Source organism: Planococcus citri, chromosome 2 (assembly GCF_950023065.1).
Source record: "Planococcus citri chromosome 2, ihPlaCitr1.1, whole genome shotgun sequence".
Taxonomy (NCBI): Eukaryota; Metazoa; Arthropoda; class Insecta; order Hemiptera; family Pseudococcidae; genus Planococcus; species Planococcus citri.
The window spans coordinates 83508632-83525489 of NC_088678.1; the positions used below are offsets into that span (position 1 = coordinate 83508632).

General features: G+C 36.6%; 1 protein-coding gene across 12 annotated transcripts in view; it reads right to left on the reverse strand.

The window, feature by feature from the left end:
• rg (rugose) overlaps positions 1-16858 on the reverse strand; it is a 179152-nt gene that overhangs the window by 126324 nt on the left and 35970 nt on the right. For 8 of the 12 annotated variants that reach the window (XM_065353646.1, XM_065353648.1, XM_065353654.1 and 5 more), the window contains 9 exons: positions 6401-6505; positions 4993-5119; positions 1939-2051; positions 1683-1778; positions 1356-1477; positions 986-1112; positions 758-877; positions 462-608; positions 202-333 (listed from right to left, as the gene is read on the reverse strand). In XM_065353646.1, the coding sequence (XP_065209718.1) occupies positions 202-333; positions 462-608; positions 758-877; positions 986-1112; positions 1356-1477; positions 1683-1778; positions 1939-2051; positions 4993-5119; positions 6401-6505 (1089 nt within the window). The remainder of the gene's footprint in view (positions 1-201; positions 334-461; positions 609-757; positions 878-985; positions 1113-1355; positions 1478-1682; positions 1779-1938; positions 2052-4992; positions 5120-6400; positions 6506-16858) is intronic. The other 4 variants (XM_065353655.1, XM_065353649.1, XM_065353652.1 and 1 more) reach the window with 3 other exon arrangements.

Sequence of the window (16858 nt, forward strand, 5' to 3'; positions counted from 1 at the left end):
CCGTCATTTTTTTCCAAAATGAGGACTAAGGAAATATCGAGAAATTGCCCCATTATCGGTCGCGTTCATTTTCAAATTTTAGATTTAGTAGGTCGGTCTAGCCTTAAACTAGATTATAAGCTAATTATCATAAATAATACTAAAAATAAAAATATAAGGTCGCAAAGCGGTTCAATATCTACAATTTCTAACTACTCTTACGGTTCTATCAGCCGAGTGCAACGGGAGCAAGCTACTTTTGTCATGCGTTTCGAAAGTATCCACTTTCTGACTCACCCTTCGGTGATTCTCCGGCAGGGTAAGATTGCATTCGTTATCGAAACGAAACTGACACTGCGGAAAAAACACATACACAATACATATATAAAATATATATAAAATAAAACCGTCAAAAATTAAGGTTAACGCCAGCGCCAACGCCAGAGCGTTGGTAATTAATGGTGCAAAAAGTTTACTCGTACTTTGTACGTCGGTCCGAGTCTATGCATAGCGCATATTTGTTGGGTGGTTAATGCTTCGCTGAATAAATATATCGTAGACATTTGGCCGCAAAATACACGCTCTTCATCCAGTTCGGCGGTCGCGCCGATGTAACATTTATCAAACGGCTGAAACAATATTATTCGCGTCGCGTATTATATTATTTGGCTTTTTACTCGTACCGTACATAGTACATACGTCGTACATTTAGCACGTATTTTAGGAAATAGGTAGGTCTAGGTACATCATTCATTGTACTCGTAACTCGTATACTTACGTCGTTGGTCGACACGAACCAAGCCATCTCTGTACTGGAAGCCAGTTGACCGTTGACCAAACATTTGATTTCGCTTTTGGTCCATCGATTGTAAATGTATACAATCGCGATCATGTACCACTACACAGCACAACAGCGAAAGAAACGAGAAGGCCAATTAAATTAACTATATAATGTACGATACGATACGTATATCTTTGTCTGCGACTTCAAAGCTATCGAACTCACTTTTCTCGGATGGAATTCGTACTTCACACAATGTTGGAAACCTTTTCCTCTGATTTTAATCGAAGTTAGCACCAAACAATGACCGACGAAGTGCGCGCTGTAGCCAACTCCTTTGCTCGTTTTGAAACTGTAAATACGAAGATGGCGAGTTCAAAAGGATACAGATAAGTAACGTAACGTCGAATTTCGATTTGATTTCCATCCTGCTTCTTCTTTTTTCTCATTCTTTCATCCGTTTTTCTTTCATACTCGCGTACATTCTTATTCTTTCGTTATATAGGCGCATTATTAAGTACCTACGTCGTCCTACGTCCTATACCTACTACGTAAGTAAAGTTATACAAAAATACCGATACGTAAAATCACTCACCAATACAAATAGGGTTTTTCTCGCTCGATATTCACCGAATTTATAGGATCCAAACGAAACCACGTGGTAAAAGTGAAACCATTTTCGTGCGGCCATTTAGCCAACGGTGGTAATACGATCGCCTACAGGTACCCAAAAAAAGGTAAAGGTAAAGTACTCGTCTAACTCGTATACCGAGAGTTAAACGTAAACGTAAACGTAAACGGTGTAAATGTTTGAAAAGGCACGCGTCAGATGCTGGCGCCCTTAAATAGCGTCGTATTTTAATCTTTTAAGTAGCCGCAGCTAAACGAGCGCCCGAGTACGCATTTAATTCTAATTACTTACCGAGCCCTTCTTTCCTGGAAACGTGAAAAACACATCCGGTCCGTTTCTTTGTGGCATTTGACGAAGCACGCTTAATAATTTAGTCGAATGTTTAGGCTACGCACACAACCCATATTAAACATTAATTATTTGTCCAAACAGCCAGAAGGTAGGTCTAGGTAGTAGATATATATACGAATGGTTGCAAAAAAACACACACACACACAAACACACGCTCATAAACAACACCATATGAAAAGGATCTTCGCCTACGTACCCATTTTCCGTTTACAGCTTTCATCGAACTCAATAGTAATTTCAGTTCTTTTACGGTTATGCTGTAACTGGCCAACACTCCTAACATATCGACCAATAAATCTGAAAAATACGCTGATTACTTACATACTCGTATTTTTCTTTTCTCGCGATAACGCTAATTATCTGATACCATTTGTTACAGCTGTGCATACGTATTATGTAGCATTACCATAATTATTCAGAATCAACCCAGAAAAATTTAGAAAGGTTAACCCCCCCCCCCTCATTTTTCTGGACCAAGCGAAACAGTGTAGGTAAACATGTAATTGCTCTATTTCGACCTTTTGATTCGAAAACTATAAGCTTCAACTATTCTGGAGCCTCCAGCGAATTTTCAATTTTCCCGGAAATTTCAAGTTGTAGTGAAAAGGGTGTAATTTGTACTTCATTATCAGTATCGACTCAAAATCGGCTGAAATGAAACTTCGCGATGAAATCAACAATTTCGACGAAAATGTTTTTCTCGAGTGATTTTGTAGAAGTTTGAGCCGGAAACTATGTCAATTTTCCGAGTGTGTAACGATAATTTTCAAACCTGTGCAGATTTTAAAATTTTGCTAGAAGTTCTTGAATTATATTTCGCGAAATTGTAACCTATTTTGATAGAGTGCGATACACTTTTTCAAAAATTCCGACAATCGTGACCCAATTTCGGGGTCAAAATTATTTGAGAAGACACATTTTCAAAATTCCGAAAATCATGACTCAATTTTAAGCTCAAAATTCAATACAAGTACAAAAATCGTCAAAATATGTATTTGAATTTTTCGCACACATTTAACATTATGTATGTACAAAATTTCGATAAGTCGTTCGAGACATTTTCGAAATTCCGAAAATTACGACAGCTGACTTCTCCAGATTTTTCAGACCATTTTTTCCGATTTTCTATACTCACTCCGTACTTTAATTGAAGAAAAATGTACCAGTGGGGAGGGGGGGGGGGTAATTTTTTTAAGTTTCACTGCAAACAGGATACTTTTTGGGATATAAAAAACAGCTAACTAATAATTAATAACTTTTTCAATTATTAAAAAAAAAATTTGAACATGCAAGCAGGGGTGTAACGATCCAAAGTTTCTGGGTTGATGAGGAAGGGCCGGTGAATTGGGTACAAAAATGTAGAGTGAAAATTCAAAAATGCCGACTGAAAACCCAAAAGTGGAGAATAATTTTGACTGACAGAACTAACAAGGGAACCTATTGAGGTGTCCGCCTCCGATTTGAACAGGACCGCGATTTTTTGAAAGAGCACGATGTAAAACCCCCAAATCCAAATTTTCAGCTGCCCAAGTTCATTTTTCGATTTTTGGCGAATTTTTGAAAATCCAAAATTGATTATTTTGGTGATTTATGCTTCTTTTTAAAAAGTACGTACTTGATCAGTAAAAATGTTCAAAATAAGTCCTAAAACTGATAATAACCCCCCAAATCCAAATTTCGTCATTTCCAGCCATTCTGGAGCCTCCAGCGCCATTTTTCAATTTCTCCAGAATTTTGAATCTGCTCCAGAAAGCGTGAATATGAAGTTAGAGAGCTAAAAATCGAGTTGTGTGTTATACTCGATCTGTTTAACGAATTTATCCACATTTGAGCCGATTCTGGAGGAGACACCTCAAGAGTGGTTTTTTGACCAGTTTTTTTTCAAAATAAAAATATCTATTCAAAGTTAAAAAAATTCCCGTTTGCGAGAAAATTTTTGAAATTTGCGCGAATCGCTGTATTTCGAACACAATAAACCCCCTGAGGCCCAATTCCGCCATTTCCAGCCATTTTGGAGGCTCCAGCGCGATTTTTCAATTTCTCCAGAATTTTGAATTTGCTCTAGAAGGCGTGAATATGAAGTTGGGCAGCTAAAAATCGTTGTGTGTTATACTCGACCTGTTTAAAGAATTTATCCACATTTGAGCCGATTCTGGAGGGGACACCTCAAGAGAGGTTTTTTGACATGCCTTTTTCATAATAAAAATATCCAAAAATTGAAGGGAGGCACCAGAAAAGCTGGAAATGGCGAAATTCACTCTCGTGGGGTTAGTTTCAAAATTCAAGGGATTTTACGTTAAATTACGAAATTCCCTGACTTTAACCCCGTTTTCCAGACTTTCCAATAGATGGACACCCTGAATTGACTTATTCCGATAGGTCGCACGACACCTTTTTCAAAAGTCCCAAAATCACGACCCAATTTTGAGACACAAATTCTATGAAATTACTCAAAAATAATTTTCCTCAAAATCAAAATATTTGGATTTCTCAGGATTTAATTTTTTCCAAAAATTTTGACTTGAAAATGACAAAAAAGCACGTTTTTTTTTGCAAGATTTTGATTTTTTCTGAGCATGTTGCACCGATTTTTGAACTCCACAAAAAATACATCTTATACCTTTAAGTGTAAGAAAAATTTCACAGAGGTGACCCTCCCCGTTTTTTCTACAAATTTTTGAAATTTTCAACCACTCCCCCCTTTCCCAACCCAAAAACCGTAAATATGAACATTTTTTTTTTGAAAAAAATTTCACATACGCACCTTTTTGGAGAACGAGAATTTTGAACTTTAAGCACGTATGGACACATTTCTCGGGTTGGGGTGGAGGGAGAGGGGCGTCGACTCAAAAATTTTTTGGCATTGTTTTATATCAAAACTATCATTTTGGGTGAGTTCATTTAAAATTGAATAAAGTGCTGATTTCACTATCTTATCCTGAAGGGCTGTTTCGTTTGTAAAATCGGAGAACCTAGACTCGAAACGGATCTAATTCATCCGTGATCCCCCAATTCACTGTGCCAGTTCTTAATCACTTTTTTTTAAATCTCAATGGTGTTGGATTGTTAATGGTATCCTGACTAGCAACGGCTGTAAAAGCGTACAATTTGATACCTACATACGAGTATTTTTTCAAAAAGTAGAAAAAATTTCGAACATTTTTTCGCATTACAGCGACGTGGCATCAGCTGGTACATTATGGTAACAGATATATAGCGGTACATTTGCTGGGAAATTTGCTAAATTTACCTGCTACGACGGAATTGGCGCGATGTAATCGACATAGCACATGTTCTATGAGGCCAACTTCGGTACACGCTTGCAAATTTCGCACTGATTTCCTCAAGATGGCTATAAATACGCTCCATATTTCCGCCTAGAAATGCGATAAGAGAGAAAGAGAGATAGAAGAAGAAAAAAAACAATTTGCTTTAGTACATTTTACACATTTAACGAACGGCGCCCGCGCCCTTGCCCGCGCCACTACCAATTTGCCACGACCGCGGCGCGGCGGCGGTCGCCGACAAATTAGCTTAAGGCGCGATAGGCGATAGGCCATAGGCGAGACACCAGCAACAACTCTCTCAACTCGCGCAAGAAGAAAATAAGTACGGAAGGCGTTTCGGCGTTATACTCGCGTGGAAATTACTCTACGCGAAGAACACTTGGAAAGTTCGCCAACTCAATTAAGACGAGCTCTTGCAAATGAAAGCTTTAAAAGGAAAAGCGCGGTCAGGAGGACGCGAACGGGCGAACTGCGACGCGACGTACAGAACAATCGAGGCGAAGTACGCACCAACGCCAGTCGAACAGATATATTAATTTAAATGCGAATAGATTATCGAAGAAGAAGAAAAAAACCGGTGCGCCATCGCCATCGCCATCGCCATCGCCATAGCCGAGAGCCGAGAGCGAGATCACACAGAAGGAAGGTCAACGCGGAAACGTTGAAATTAATACGAAATAATTTAAATTTTAAAGCACGTACTCGAGTGGAAAATTAGATTTCAACGTTTTTTTTCTCTCTTTCATTCCTCCTTCCGTGAATTTTCACTCACACTGAAAACTCCGAGTTTTTTTTCTTTTGTTTTTTCGCGAGTTTTTTTTTTGCTCCTTTCTTTTCTTCTTTGCCATCGCCGTATCAACGCTCTCTCGCTCTCTCTCTCACACTTTGCAAGTTATACGTATAGTTACGAATAGTTACGTACCTACTTTCGTCGGTTTTGAAACGAAAAAAAAAAAAAAAAAAAGGAAAAAAAAGAAAGAAAACACGCCGCGTTGCGCTATCCGCCGCGATGAAAATACAAAAAGGAAGACTTTTTCCGTATTTAAAGAAACGGTGTACTTTTTTCAGCGAATCCCTTCATCCTCGCCGACCCCCTATATCTACACTAAACGTATGGTACATTTTGTGAAATAAAGCAACCTATTCGCGAATGCCGAATGCGAACGTGCATGCACGCGAATAAACAATCGCACACATACGCGATACGAGCTCATACGCGTCGAATATATGCCCCATAGCTGTTTCTTAGCTCGTTAAACGTGTCAAGGATTTTCTTGTTTTGTCCCTTTTTTCTCTCTCTCCTCTCACTCACTTGACGTAAAAATAAAAACAGAGAAAAAAAGAACACAGAGTCCGAAGAGTAGATTTTACCTGCAACGTTGGAACGCAGTGATCTAGTAACTCCAGCATATGCTTGATGTTTTGAGCGTCTTGTATTACAAAGTTCAGCTCCATATCGAACTCTCCGCCCACCAACTATAGCGATAAACAAACCAAAACAAATCAATCAATTAGTTACACGTTTTATTGGGCCAAATAAGCAGGGTGTCTACCAAAATTTAATTCTCAAAAATAGCGACTTTTCGCGACTTTTTTTCGCGACTTTTAGCGACTTTTTTTCAGTTAAAAGTACCCCCCCCCCCAAAAAAAATTTCTAACGTAAAAATGTTTTTTTCAACAGTTCCCACACCCAATTTTTCAACAAAAAAATGGGATTTTTCAATAGTTCCCATGTAACACGAAAAAAATTTATGAAGAACCTTTTTTCGCGATTTTTTTTCAGTACGCCCCCCCCCCATTTTCTAACGAAAAAAATTGGGTTCCAATAAAATTTGCACTTATTGGGTGGTGGGAGGGGGGAGGTTTGGACAACTTTTAATAGTTTCCATGTGACATAAATAGTCATCCAAATTTTCGAGCTTTTCTTTTTCCTTTTCCATCTACTTAACTTTCTTCAGTTCTAAAATTTCAATTTCTTCGATTGTTCTTTTTCTAGTCATTTCAACCACTAATTTTTCTTTTTGTTTAAGCGAGAAGTTCATTCTTTCACTTCAAAACTTTGAAAGTTGAATGATATTTTTTCAGAAATTTCGATGTGTAAAAAGAAAAGAAAACAAGCCCGAGCGAAGCGAGGGCAAAAGCTTTTGAAAATTTGACTTTTGAAAAGTAAAAAAACACGTTTTTCTTCCATCACGGGCCCTTTCTTTATTGTCGGACCCTCCAGAATGAGCGAGTCCTAGGTAAACTCTCCTCTTTTCCCCCTCTCGACGGTCCTGCTCCTCCAGCAATCTAACAATAATTTCCAAAATATTACAATAGGTACATATTTCTAAAAATACACCTACATGGCCCGTACGAACCGAGCCAACTGAGGGCAAAAGCACTGGTAACACGAAAATTCACAATTCTCCAGAAGTGAAAAAATATCATTTTTAATGTGAGAAGTCAATTTTTCTATCACCAAGACTCAAAGTTTGGCTAAAGAAAACGAAATAATATGCCCGAGCGAAGCGAGGGCGAAAGCTTTTGAAATTTTGAATTTTTATGATTATTTAAAATGCTAATTTGGCAGTAGCATTAACATTGAATAATAATACGAAAAGTTTTTAAAATTTGAAGTTTGGACAATTTATAGCGACTTTTTGGTATTTTTGGCGAAAATCGCGACCTTTTAGCGACTTTAGCGCCCTATTTTCAAAATCGCGACTTTTCGCGACTTTTAACGCTATAGCGACCTGGTAGACACCCTGATAAGCCAACTTATCGTCATTTTACTGACGCGACGCGACGAGGCGACGTCATGTTACATTATGAATAATGAAGTAGGTAAATTGCTCGTATTCGTTTAACGATCGAGCAATTATGTATTACTATACGTCGAGTATACGACAAGAGTATAGCATCTACATATAATATACCTGCCTATATGACGTAAAGTATAATATGACATTTCCCACCAATATGTAGTACCTATCCACATTATTTAGGCGCAGGTACTCTGTATATAACGATCGATGATTTCAAATTAACAAGTTTGAAATTACGTGTACCAATGTCAATATAATTAATTTCGATAACAACATCCATCGACGAGGTTTTATAACAAGTTTTCAGCTCGTAAGTATTCTGTGTCACGTCTACACTTTGCTCAAACAAAATCCAGAGGCAATTCTCAGAATAGAAATGCAGTCGAGCGAGTATCTACTTTAGAGGTTCTCGTATAGAAAGCAGAGAACTTTGCTATTCCCTCTTTACCTCGAAACAGCTTCAAAAACCTAAGTTTTTTAGGTCTCTTTTTTTTTAACATTCTACATCCATTTTATGTTGCTGAGGAAAGTCAATTTACAACTTTTTTAAAAAGTCGAATGTTTTCAAACGTCGTAGACGGTGATCTTCGTAAATTCATCCGCAAACATTTGCAGGAGTGTTTATGAAACTAAATCAAAGGAGGAGGAGATGATGCTCTTGTTAGCTTTTGAAAGCGTTGGAGGGGTGTAACGTATAAGAAACAGGTTGATGTTCGTCGTATTCGACGCTTCCAAAAACCTAATGAAACATGCGTTGCGTGATTTTTATCAATTTTCTGGAAATTGGAGGCGAGGTGTAGGGGGAGGGGAGTGTCGAAGCCGTTGAATCAAGAAAATAAGTTGATATTCGTAATCAACGAGTCCGAAACCCCAATAAACCATATGTCACACCACTTTTACCGACTTTGCCGTGAAACGGAAAGTCAAGGTATTGTATTTGTCATGATGGTTCAAGAATTGGGTGGGGGTGGATTTTCTTGACGTTTCGGAGTGTGCTGATCACGATAAGACGTATGGCGCAAAACGAGATAAGTTTATATATATACATATTTATATATAGCCGCATACAGGCAAACTCGTAACGTTTTGTATAAACAGCAATCTCAAGACCCCTCCATAACTTTGTTGCTGTGCATGCGCTCGACGCGTCACCCCATAGGCCTGATAGTACTCGATGTTAGGCCGCGTTATATTCGTTAACTTGATTTTTGGGTGACCTGTGGAGAGGTATCTCATTGCCGAAACATCAATTTTTCAGAAAAGCTTTTTTTTTAAAGTCCCTTACGTCTCTGTTTTTCGCAAATAGCTTTTTAACAAAGCATCCCACAGAAAAATAACCAGCTCTGAGCAGAAAGAAAATTTTATTCTCTACAATTTCCTTTATTGCATTTTTTTCCTAGGATGCATACTTTTCCCATAAAATCACTGTTTAGACTGAAAAACACGAAAATTCGGACCTGTATAATCAACTCTAAATTAAAATTGAGCAGTCAAAAATTTATTTTAGACGATTTTTGACCACGCCATGTGAAAGAGGACATCTTCAACCACCAAATTCACCAAAAAGAACGTAAAAAACGTAGAAAATGATTCTTGGCAATAAACACCTTTTCCTCATGTCCTTGTACATAATACTTAGGCTATGCACTCATTTGAAAATTGAGTCAAAAGAGAAAGTGTATAAACGGCAATCTCACGTCCCTGCTCAAACTTTGCCAGTAGACTCCCCACACCTTGTAGATTCATATGGCACCTCATCGAAAAGTCACGTCCTAAAAAGGTTACGAGTTTGTCAAAACGTTATGAGTTTGCTGGTTAATCTATAAAAAAGTTACGAGTTTACCCCCTAGAATATTTATTTATTTATTTATATATCAATTTATGTATAAATTTGTGCCGGGCTGAACTCAAAAGCTCCGAACTTTAAGTCGAAACTGATGATAGCAAAATATTGCTTTGATACTGAACTAGAGAAATTTTTAATTTGGTCGAAATCGATTCAGCCGTTTACGAGATATGAACGTTTAAGTGTGTTTCAACGTTATGGATAAGCAGAAATTTGTGTAAACCCTTATATCTCGCAAACGGCTCACCCCCAACAAACAGATGGGGTGGTTAGGGTGTGTAGGTTGAAGATTGGTGCGCCGGAGGTCGGGTGTTCGAATCCCGCGCGAGTCAAGAGGAGAAAATTTTTTGTTGATTTTTTTGTTAATTTTTAACATTTTTTTGCCATAAAAAATCAAAATTTTTCAAAAATTTCTAGTGTAATTTTTGTTTCAACAAAAAACATTGAATTTTTGGTAAATAGCCAGTAAATTTTGTTATATTTTTTTTTTGGCGAATTAATAGTAATTTTTAGTAAATAAAATGATTAGTTATTAGTGTGCGTAGCACACTATTAGTTTCAGTCTGAAAGTGGAAAAATTCTTTGGAACGAATGTTCTCTTAGATGGATGGGCCGATTTTTTTGAAATTTTCGTACGTAGATGTGGTCTAACGTGAGGCATGGAACGCCATAATTATAATTGCAATTACTCAATTAGCTTCTTGAGTAATTGCAATTAATTACGAAAATTTGTACCAAAAAAAGAATAAAAAGGGGAAAAGGGCCATATCAAAAGGGAAGCCGACCAACGCGAAGCCGACGTCAGTTAAATTTCGAAATTTATTAACACCACAGGGGTTCTAAAAAAGATTTTATCAAAAGCGAGGCCGACACCCTTTGTGTTCGCTTATCTGCCGGCTTTTATTGAATTGAGCGAACACAATGGGTGGTAAAAATTTAATTTTGAAGAGCATGTTGGGGCTCCACGTGGAGCTAAATTTTAAACTTTCAAAATTGAACAATGAGAAAGGGTATCAAAAGCGGCGCCGACAGTCAGTTAAATTTCCAAATTTATGTAACTCCACAGGGGTTATAAAAAAGATTTTATCAAAAGCGAGGCCGACACCCTTTGTGTTCGCTTATCTGCCGGTTTTTATTGAATTGAGCGAACACAACGGGTGGTAAAAATTTAATTTTGAAGAGCATGTTGGGGCTCCACCTGGAGCTAAATTTTAAATTTTCAAAATTGAACAATGAGAAAGGGTATCAAAAGCGGTGCCGACAGTCAGTTGAATTTCCAAATTTATGTAACACCGCATGGGGTTGTAAGAACATTTCCCGTTGTTTAAATTTTGATTTTAGGAAACTTAAACAATGGCCGAAATGTTTTAGAACCCCTGCGGTGTTACATTTACACAAGTTTGATACCTAAACCTATACAACAAAAGCAGGTGGCTACCTTTAGTAATCAAATCTCCACAGTCATTTGAGCTTTGGCTGTGCTCCAGAGAAGTTCTATCCGTGTCGCCTTATACTTTCGAGCTTTAGTATTCGCATAGTGCTTTCAATATCGCGTAGTGCTTTTTTAATCGTGTTGTGCTGTTGAGCTTTTGAACTTTCAATATTGCATTGTGCTTTTTTTCAAAATCGCGTTTTTTTAAATCACGTTTTTTATTTATCATAATCGCGTTGTGCTTTTTTTTTCAAAATCGCGGTGCTTTTTTTCGAAATTGCGTGGTGCTTTTTTTTTTGAAATTGCGTTGTGCTTTTTTTCAGAAATCGTGTTGTGCTTTTTTTTCAAAATCATGTTGTGCTTTTTTTCAAAATTGCAGTGTGCTTTTTTTTTCAAAATCGCGGTGCTTTTTTTTGAAATTGCGTGGTGCTTTTTTTTTGAAATTGTGTTGTGCTTTTTTTTCAGAAATCATGTTGTGCTTTTTTTTCAAAATCGCGTTGTGTTTTTTTTCAAAATTGCAGTGTGCTTTTTTTTGAAATCGCGTTGTGCTTTTTTTTCGAAATCGCGTTGTGCTTTTTTTTCAAAATCCCGGTGTGTTTTTTTTTCAAAATCGCATGTGTTTTTTTTCCGAAATTGCGCGGTGCTTATTTTGAAATCGCTTTGTGCTTTTTTTTTCAAAATTGCGTTGTGCTTTTTTTTCAAAATCATGTTTTTCAAAATCATGTTTTTTTTAAATCACGTTGTTTTTATTTTTTATAATCGTGTTGTGCTTTTTTTTCAAAACCCCTGTGTGCTTTTTTTTGAAATCACCTTGTGCTTTTTTTCAAAATTGCATGGTGCTTTTTTTTCCGAAATCGCGTTGTGCTTTTTTTTTCAAAATTGCGGTGTGCTTTTATTTGAAATCGCGTTGTGCCTTTTTTCTCAAAATCGCGGTGTGCTTTTTTTTTCAAAATTGCAGTGTGCTTTTATTTGAAATCGTGTTGTGCTTTTTTTTCCGAAATCGCGTTGTGCTTTTTTTTCAAAATCATGTTCTTTTTTTTTTTAATTGCGGTGTGCTTTTTTTTGAAATCACGTTGTGCCTTTTTTCCGAAATCACGTGCCTTTTTTCCGAAATCGCGTTGTGCTTTATTTTTCAAAACCTCGGTGTGCTTTTTTTTTGAAATCCCGTTGTGCTTTTCGCCCCAAAATCCCGTTGTGCTTTATTTTGATTTTTTTTGAAATCGCATTGTGCTTTTTTTTACCAAAATCACGTTGTGCTTTTTTTCCCAAAATAGCGTTGTGCTTCATTTTGATTTTTTCCGAAATCACGTTGTGCTTTTTTTTGCTTTTTTCCGAAATTGCGTTGTGCGTTTTTTTTTTTCAGAAATCACGTTGTGCTTTTTTTTGCTTTTTCTTCGAAATCGTGTTGTGATTTTTTTACCAAAATCGCGTTGTGCTTTTTTTTTTACTGAAATCGCGTTGTGCTTTTTTTTCGAAATTGCGTTGTTTTATTTTGATTTTTTTCAGAATCCCGTTGTGCTTTTTTTCCCAAAATCGCGTTGTGCTTCATTTTGCTTTTTTCCGAAATCGTGTTGTGCTTTTTTTTTGCTTTTTTACTAAATCGCAATGCGCTTTCTTTTGTACTGAAATCGCGTTGTGCTTTTTTTCTGTAATCCCGTTGTGCTTTTTTTTCAAAATTGTGTTGTGCTTTATTTTGCTTTTTTACCGAAATCATGTGCTTTTTCCCCCAAAATTGTGTTGTGCTTTATTTTGATTTTTTTTGAAGTCGCGTTGTGCTTTTTTTTTGAGATCACGTTGTGCTTCATTTTGATTTTTTTAGAAATCGCGTTGTGCTTTTTTCCGAAATCGTGTTGTGCTTTTTTCTTTACTGAAATCGCGTTGTGCATTTTTTTCTGTAATCGCGTTGTGCTTTTTTTTCGAGATCACGTTGTGCTTTATTTTGCTTTTTTACCAAAATCGCGTTGTGCTTCCCCCCCCCCCAAATCGCGTTGTGCTTTATTTTGATTTTTGTAGAAATTGCGTTGTGCTTTTTTTTCGAAATAGTGTTGTGCTTTTTTACGAAATCGCGTTGTGCTTTTTTTTCAGAAATCGCGTGGTGCTTTTTTTTGAAGTTGTGTTGTGCTTTTTTCCGAAATCGCGTTGTGCTTCTTTCCAAATTCACATTGTGCATTTTTTCCAAATTTGCATTCTTTTTTTTCGAAATCGCGTTTTAATTTCGAATTTGCGTTGTGCTTTTTTTAAAACAGGATGTGTTTTTTTTTTCCAAAATCGTGTTGTGCTTATTTTTTCGAAATTACGTTTTTATTTTCGAAATTGCTTTGTTTTTTTTTTGAAATTGCGCTGTGTGTGCTTTTTTTAAGAATCGTGTTGTGCTTTGTTTGGAAGTTGTGTTTTTTTAAAAATCGCGTTGTGCTTTCAAAATTAAAATCGTGTTCTGCTTCTGAAATCCCAATTGCGTTTTTTCAAAACCGCGTTGTGCTTTCAAAATCAAAATTGCGTTCTGCTTTCGAAATCCAAAATTGCGTTGTTCGTTTTGAAATTGGGTTGTACTTTCGTAACAAAATAAGCTACGCACACTGTTACAGCTGCGCTAAGCGCAGCTGTCTAGTTTTTTTTGGTAAATTACTAGTAATTAAAGTTGGTCGAAAATTTTGGTAAATTGCTTGGGTAATTTTTGGTAAATTGGTAAAGTTTGGTAAATTGGTAAAAACTTTTGGCAGTAAATTACTGGGGTGATTAAAATTCGGTAAAAAATTGGTAAATTAGTGAGGAAATTTCTGGTAAATTACTGAGGTGAATGTTGGTAAATTGCTGGGGTAATTCTTGGTGAAATTGAAAATTGGTAAATTAGTGGGTAATGTCTGGTAAATTACTGAGGTAAATGTTAGTAAATTGCTGGGGTAATTTTTGGTAAATTGGTAAATTTTGGTAAATTGGTAAATTTTGGTAAATTGGTAAATTTTGGTAAATCGGTAAATTTTGGTAAATCGGTAAATTTTGGTAAATCGGTAAATTTAGGTAAATTGGTAATTTTTGGTAAATTGGTAGTTTTTGGTAAATTTTGGAAAATTGGAAAATTTTGGTAAATCGGTAAATTTAGGTAAATCGGTAAATTTTGGTAAATTGGTAAATTTTGGTAAATTGGTAACTTTTGGTAAATTGGTAAATTTTGGTAAATTGGTAATTTTTGGTAAATTTTGGTAATTTGGTAATTTTTGGTAAATTTTGGTAAATTGGTAATTTTTGGTAAATTGGTAAATTTTGGTAAGTTGGTAAATTTTGGTAAATTGGTAAATTTTGGTAAATTGGTAAATTTTGGTAAATTAGTAAATTTTGGTAAATCCGTAAATTTCGGTAAATTTGTTTATTTTCCTGTATAACAGAGCAAAGTCGGTTAATCTTGCCTACTGCGCAAGATGTTTTTTCAATTTTCAGAAAATGGGGGCGGGGCAATGGGGGTTAGAATGGAGGGGTCGCCGGTCGAATCGAAAAAACAAGTCAATATTCGCATTCGATGATCTCAAACACCCAATGAACCATATGCCACATGACTTTTTCAATTTTCAGGAAATTGGGGTGGGGAGGGGTCAATGGGAGCATGGGAGCGTTGGAGGGGTCGGATCGAAAAAAAACAAGTTGATATTCGTATTCAGCGATCTCGAAAACATATAAATCGATATGTCACACGATATTTTACATTTTTTTCACATTTTGACCACAATTTTGAGGCTTTGTACCCCCTCCCCCTCCCCCACGCCCACGGGTTTGTGAATCCCATCACGAAAAGAACTTAGTTGGAAATGTCATAAAATTGTGTACTTTCTGGTTTTTTTTTCAAATTTTTATAAACAACAATTCCACTTACACAGGAAGTATCCCAACTAGCAGTTGAATTTCCAAACCCGAGAAAAGTTAAATCGAAAAGGTCACGCCGAAATACAAACTATGACACAAAATTTCGGGAGCTGAAGCTCATTTTGCAATTTTTGGTGAATTTTTGAAAATCAAAAGGTCAAAAAAAATTACTAAATTGACCAAATAAGCTCCGCTGAAACTTGATATGTCTGTCTGTGTAAGTGTGTACCCTATTTGAAATTTTGGAGAAATTTCAAGTTTGAAAAATCTACTGGAGGCTCCAGCAATTTTCAAAAAAGTCGCTGGAGGCTCTAAAATGGCTCGAACCCACCTGAAGTCGTCTTCAGAGGGTGTTAAAATTGGAGTGTAGAGTAAATTCAGCTTTCCACCTCAGTTTGATGAAATTTTGTGAAAATTTAAAGTTTCAAAAATCGGCTGGAGGCTCCAGTAATTTTCAAAAAAGTCGCCGGAGGCTCTAAAATGACTTGAACACACCTGAAGTCGTCTTCAGAGTGTGTTAAAATTAGTTTGCAGAATAAATTTCTACTCTCTATCTCAGTTTGATGAAATTTTGGGGAAATTTCGAATTTCAAAAATCTACTGGAGGCTCCAGGAATTTTCAAAAAAGTCGCTGGATGCTTCAAAACGATTTGAAATTCACCTGCAGTATTCGTAGCGTATTGAAATTAGTTTTTAGAATAAATTTCAGCTTTACAACTCCAATTTGACGGAATTTGGTGGGAATTTCGAGTTTCAAAAATCTGCTGGAGGCTCCAGAACTACTCAAAACGGGTTGAAACAGTTTCCAATCGATTTGGCATGCCGAAAATAGGGTATACTCCAAATTTCAGGTTTCTTGGTCAATTTGGTATAATTTTGATTTTTTCCCTCTTTTTTGGCCTAAATTCGATTTTCAAAAATTCACCAAAAATCGAAAAACGCACTTTAGCACTTGAAATTCTGACAGTTGATGAATTTTTGCCTGATCTTTCGATCTACGTATGTACGGTTTAAAAAATTCCGTGCAAGTCCTATGTTGGAACGCAAAATCTGCGATTTCGGCTAACCTGTCAATCAAAATGGTCGCCATTTTGTATGTAGGGGCACTTTTTTTTTGAGGACAAGGGCTAGGAATGTTCCTCAGGACTCCCCCTTTAAGAAAAAAGTTGTCACGGAGAATCGGCAGGGGGTGCAGGTGATCCTTATGCGGGCCTCCGACCAACTTTTTAATCAAAATAATCGATTTAACCATTCAGGCACACCCCCTCCCCCACCAACCATGCTTTAAATACGAAATCAGCTTCGATCCGTTCAAAATGATTGTCATTGAAAAGCGTTCGCGACGATGTCAAATAAATAGCATAACGCGACGCCGTAAATACGAATGTCGCGACGTGTTAATAAAATTGCCTAACCAGTTCGCCGTAAATACGCAGTTTTCGTTGCCTCGCGCAGCGAGTTGTTATTTTTATCTCATCTTTTATCTCCACACGCGACGAATTTCGTAAGATCGATTGAATTTCAGTTGTTTATTCAAAATTCTAAATTAATTTTCGAATCTTTAGAAAATTTTGTATTCGATATTGATGAAATTTGAAAAACAGAAACGCGTAAACTCGTCGGACTTCTTCGCTCGAAAAAAAGGAAAACAATAAAAACAAAAAATCAAACGGTTCGATTTCACGTGTAATTTCGTCTTTATTAATATAAAACGCTTCGTAGGATGAAAATAAAGACGCGGAAGAAGCGTCGCCAATCGCAACGTAGGAGGACGATGAGGAGCAGCAGGCGGTAAAAAAAAAAATGTATTTGTGTAAATTTTTACGAAACCTTATAAAAAAAAACTCGACGGATGCGATCGGGTATTAAAAAAAGCAAAGCAAAATTTG